Below are 4,744 nucleotides of genomic sequence, written 5' to 3'. Positions count from 1 at the left end.
TATTTGAAAAAAAATATATATATTTTTCAATAGTGATTTAATATTATTTTAATCAAACATTTTTTAATAAAATAATATTACGCACAATTTCAAAATTTTTCTTTATCTTTAAACCACAAATTTATTATAAATACACTTCTCAAAAATACATTTTCATTCCAATAATGTAGCTCAAACAAGGGCTTAATACACAAATTCACAAAACATGCAAAATAAAAAATTAATTTCTTAATCCCATAAAAATACTAACATTGTTGAAGATAATGACCGAATTTTGCGGTTGTAGGTGTTTGATGGACCGTGACCCGAAGGACTGGAAATATGACGTGGGAATATGGGCGGGTAAAATGACCAATTTCATGTATTTCCTCGAATAAAAGTCAGAAATAAAGGTTCAATTTCCATTTCTTTGATTCATTTTCATTAATTTGATTCATAATGGAGGCGAAGGTTTCTCAGTTCTTCGAGTCCGTCACCAATTTCTTCAGCGGTGGCGACCACATCCCTTGGTCCACTCCTGACGTGATTCTCGTAAGGATCTCTGTTTTTTCGTTGTACCAAATTTGATGCGATAAGAATAGTGTCCAAGAAATAGAATTTTTGTTTTTTTTTTTTTCGTTTTGCCTTGATATGGGTTCAATACCTGGTCTAAAAATCGAAAATTCTCGAGTAAGTTGATATTTAATTTAAAGGCTTTTGGAGTTTAATATTTTCAGCTTTGATGGTCTAAAGTATTAAAGGTAGATTTGGTTGAATGATATTGATAATTGGTTAATTCAGATATTACAGTTCCATTAATTTTTAAATGGTTTTGAAGTTTGAGTTCTGTAGAATTTGAGGTGTCTTCAAGCACTGCATAAGTTTGTTAACGCCATGCAAATCTTTGATGGTGAAAAGGTTCCAATTTCAGGCTCTAGACCTGAGGTGATCCTTTTTATTTAGTGTGGCAGAGATTGAGATGGTATTTAAAGGTGTTGGCAGTGCTTTTTGGAAGGTATTTTGAGGGTTTGTATGAATCTTGTCAAGTTCTTGGATGATTTTTGAGGATTGGGTGTAGCTAAACTCCCAAGGGCTTGTGGAGTGGATGATTTGAGCTGACAACAACAGACTGAGTCATATTTATTGGGGCAAAAATTGAGATTTTCAGGCAAGAATGAAAGTGGACTTGTGATGATTGCCATTGTCATCCACATGCATACAAGTGTGAAAGGAACAAATCATAATTTCTACAGTCGATGCATTCAATGAATAAAAGTCATAATTTATGTGGCCATTGGTTACAAATTTTTTGTGGGAATCGCCCCCCTTTTTTCACCTTCTTTTGAAATCTTGGTGTTAGTTTTGAGGTATTATTTCATGATGAATGCCAACCTAGACTTCTTAAATGCTGACATGGTGTTTTTCATTCTTGAATGTATACTTGGAAGTTCTTTGATCTTGCACGTTGCACCAACAAGAGTGTCCTTCGGACATGACATCCAGAGCTGCAGGCCAGTAGTAGTTTATCAGATAGTATTCATATAGGTTTATGAGCTAAGGTAACTGTGAATAGAATATGTTAAGCACTAATTCTGTCTTCACAGCTGATAACTTAATTAGTTAATTATATTTATAAGATAATACTTCTGTACTTGCGAGATTTGGAGGTCAATGCTCATTCTTTTGCTGAATGAAATTTCTTGATATCTTAAAAAAATACTCTCAATTGCCAGAGCTACTTAGTTGGAATGTATTCTAAAGATTAATTTAGATGATATGATGTTCTCTGGATATTAGATTAAATCTAATTTACCGATGTAAGGACCCAAATCAACGGGGTAACACCCATATCTTAACAACATAATCTGTAAAACAAACCTGGGATCACTACTAAAGGTCCAGAACGTCCAGGTGAAGGTTTCTTCTCCTCAAAGTAGTCCAAGGCTATTGCATTCTAACAATGATTCAAGAGTGTTGTATATTTGAAAACTCTCGAAATCCGATAAAGGTTTGGCATATTATTCAGGTTATTCTTGATCTGCCAATTGAACCTTTCATAATGTGACGTGTGTTAGATTCTCCCTCTCTTTAACGTATATTGTTGGCAGGGCTGTGAGAGAGAAGTTGCAGAAGCTTCAAAAGATAATTCTGATGAAAGGAAGAGTGAAAGCATTATGCGCATGTCCTCTAATTTATACAGATTATGTAATCATTGTCTACCTAGTATTTTTTGGAATAAGCTAATTTTTAATTTTTGTTGCTATGATTATTGATGAACTTTGTCAATTCTCTAAATTCAGCAAATTGCTCATTTTTAGTTTTAGGTTTTGATTGTATGATTTCTTATTATTGAATTTTTTTTTTTTAATCAAATTCATGCTTTAAAACATCTTTTAACTTTTCAATGTTTATAGAAATTTGTATTAGGATATTTTCAAATTCAAAAACCAAGGATGAAGCCAGTCCTTGAAAGATTTTTCATAGCTTCAAAAATCACATCATCCATCTTCTTGCTGGCAGATGATAATTTTTCTCAGACACCACCATTGATTAATCCATGTATTGAAGAACCACTTCTTGAATCTATAAGATCACCAGTTTTTCTTTTATAATTCTTGAAAGTGTTCTTCTTGAGATGTAATTTTCTTTTGTTGCCTTATCTTGAAGGATTTATTTTGTAAATAGTTAATATTTGGCTTCTAGCATCCAGTTTAAGAGTATATCAAAGAATTAACCAGAAAACATTCCGTTTGCCGACAGCTTCTCTAGCCAACGATAATAGTCCATTGCAAAAGAGAGAGAAGCTCTACCTGCTTGCTGTTGGATATTACAGAAGCAGTGAATATTCAAGGTGCCGGGAGCTCCTTGACCAATGTTTGGAGGTTTGTATCCACTTTTCATTTTTTTATGCTGCCGTTGCTCTTTGTAAATTCTTCTTTTCATTACTTTTATCACCAGTAAACTACTTGTATATAGAGATTGTACACTACATTGTATTTGTTCTTTTCGAAATTTTGTGCTTAAATAATTGTCGTTGGGTCTGTTTTGTAGATTGGGCAAATTGAGGACATCTTTGGCACTTTCTTTTGAGATATTTTGTACTAGAAATGATCTCCGGCCCACTGCGGGCATGAGTTATAATGCCCATCTGCTGATATAGTGGTGTCATGTCAAAAATTCAAAACCTTTTTTTCTTTTGAAAAGTCGTAAAAATACGGTTTGATTGCTGATGTGGCGACACCACGTTAGCAGTGACAATTGTTATCCTGTTCACTGTAGCAGGAGATCAGCTCTGTACCCTTTAATATGATTTTTTTGCCAATTTTTTCTCAAATAATTCCCAGTTTCTTGTATGTATAGATTGCACCTGATTGGAGACAAGCCATGACCCTGAAGAAGACAGTTGAAGATCGAATAACTAAAGGTAATAACAACCCGAATTGTTGTTCAAAGCTTCTGTATTTTTCGGTTTTTAGCTCAAACATCAAACAACACAAAGTCCTACAGAAGATAGAAATACATTTCTCTTCTTCCGCTTCGAGGACTACCACAGGCCACACCTCCTAGGGGCTCACCACTCCTCTGCCACCTCTCTCATTTCCATCGGGGGGTCACTCCTACTCTACAAATAACAAAAATGATTTTAATGCAACATTATCTATCCACAACTGTGGATGATGCCCATCTCCATTACCCTCCCTATCACCCTCTCCGTCACCTCGTCTCCCATCCCATCGCTTGCCTGCTTTGCTCAGGAGATCCACGGGGGAGGTGTCTAGATGGGAGAGAATGATATCCTCTCATTGGAGGTAATCATCACTCAAAATTTATTAACTTAATTAAAAGAGGCTAACTCATACAAAATTGTCACACCCACATTCATATAGATAACTATCTATTAACTTGTGTGGAAATGAAATTGATGACTCGACTTAGACATAGAATTTCACAAATTTTTTTTTTACTTGATAAAACGACATAACTATGTCTCTAAATCAAAATCATATTGCCATAATCAAACATATATATATTCTGAGGTTATAAACATGTCTACATGCCATGTCAAAAAATATACAACACAGGATTCCCAACATACAACACAATAGGCCATAAACTCAAAATAACAGTCCACAAAATAACCCTACAAGTCGTCATCCATGTCATCGAACTCTGAAATCCCGTAAGAGCTCCACAGCTAGCTGTGCTCTCTATGTAGTTCCAGGCTCACTTACAATGCAAGAACTACATAAGTCAATACTTAATAAGCAAAAATCATGCATGTCACGAATATGAATAATAACGATATATGTCACTATGTCATTTACTTTAAACATTACGATAAGGAAGCATCATATTCCAATATTCATCAAAATCGACTCGAAATTATTTCATTTGAAACATTTCATTTCATTGGGCTCTTCACCCACCTACTATGCACAAGATAGAATTCTGTATAATATCAATATAAATAATCAAATGGCCAATATGAAATCGATACCGAGGAGTAGACCATCCTCTTGTGACCACTAGAGGCCCACCCCTAACTACCCCTATGATCACCCAAGAAGTCTCCCACCCAGCAGCGTTAATAATCATAATATCACAAGGGCACAGTCGAGTGGTTCACCCTTCCATGATCACCAAAAGTCCATCCCCTGTCTACCTTTGCAATCACCCAGGAAGTATCACCCGCGATATCAAACATATTACATAAGCATACCTCACATGCATCGGTGCCTTAGTAGTGGTCAATAAAAACATTTAA

At 35.0% G+C, this 4,744-nt stretch overlaps 1 protein-coding gene across 1 annotated transcript; it reads left to right on the top strand.

Annotated features, from left to right (window-relative positions):
- Positions 1 to 281: 281 nt before the first annotated feature.
- On the top strand, positions 282 to 3,546 carry LOC111408487 (mitochondrial fission 1 protein A-like). The gene is made up of 5 exons (XM_023038239.1): positions 282 to 531; positions 2,088 to 2,202; positions 2,407 to 2,538; positions 2,665 to 2,861; positions 3,340 to 3,546. Exons 1-5 carry the CDS (start codon positions 439 to 441, stop codon positions 3,544 to 3,546), a joined length of 744 nt encoding a protein of 247 aa, XP_022894007.1. The 5' UTR covers positions 282 to 438.
- Positions 3,547 to 4,744: the final 1,198 nt, after the last annotated feature.

The sequence above is a fragment of the Olea europaea genome, chromosome 13, assembly GCF_002742605.1.
Source record: "Olea europaea var. sylvestris chromosome 13, O_europaea_v1, whole genome shotgun sequence".
Lineage (NCBI taxonomy): Eukaryota > Viridiplantae > Streptophyta > Magnoliopsida > Lamiales > Oleaceae > Olea > Olea europaea.
This window is presented reverse-complemented; position numbering and strand designations above follow the sequence as displayed.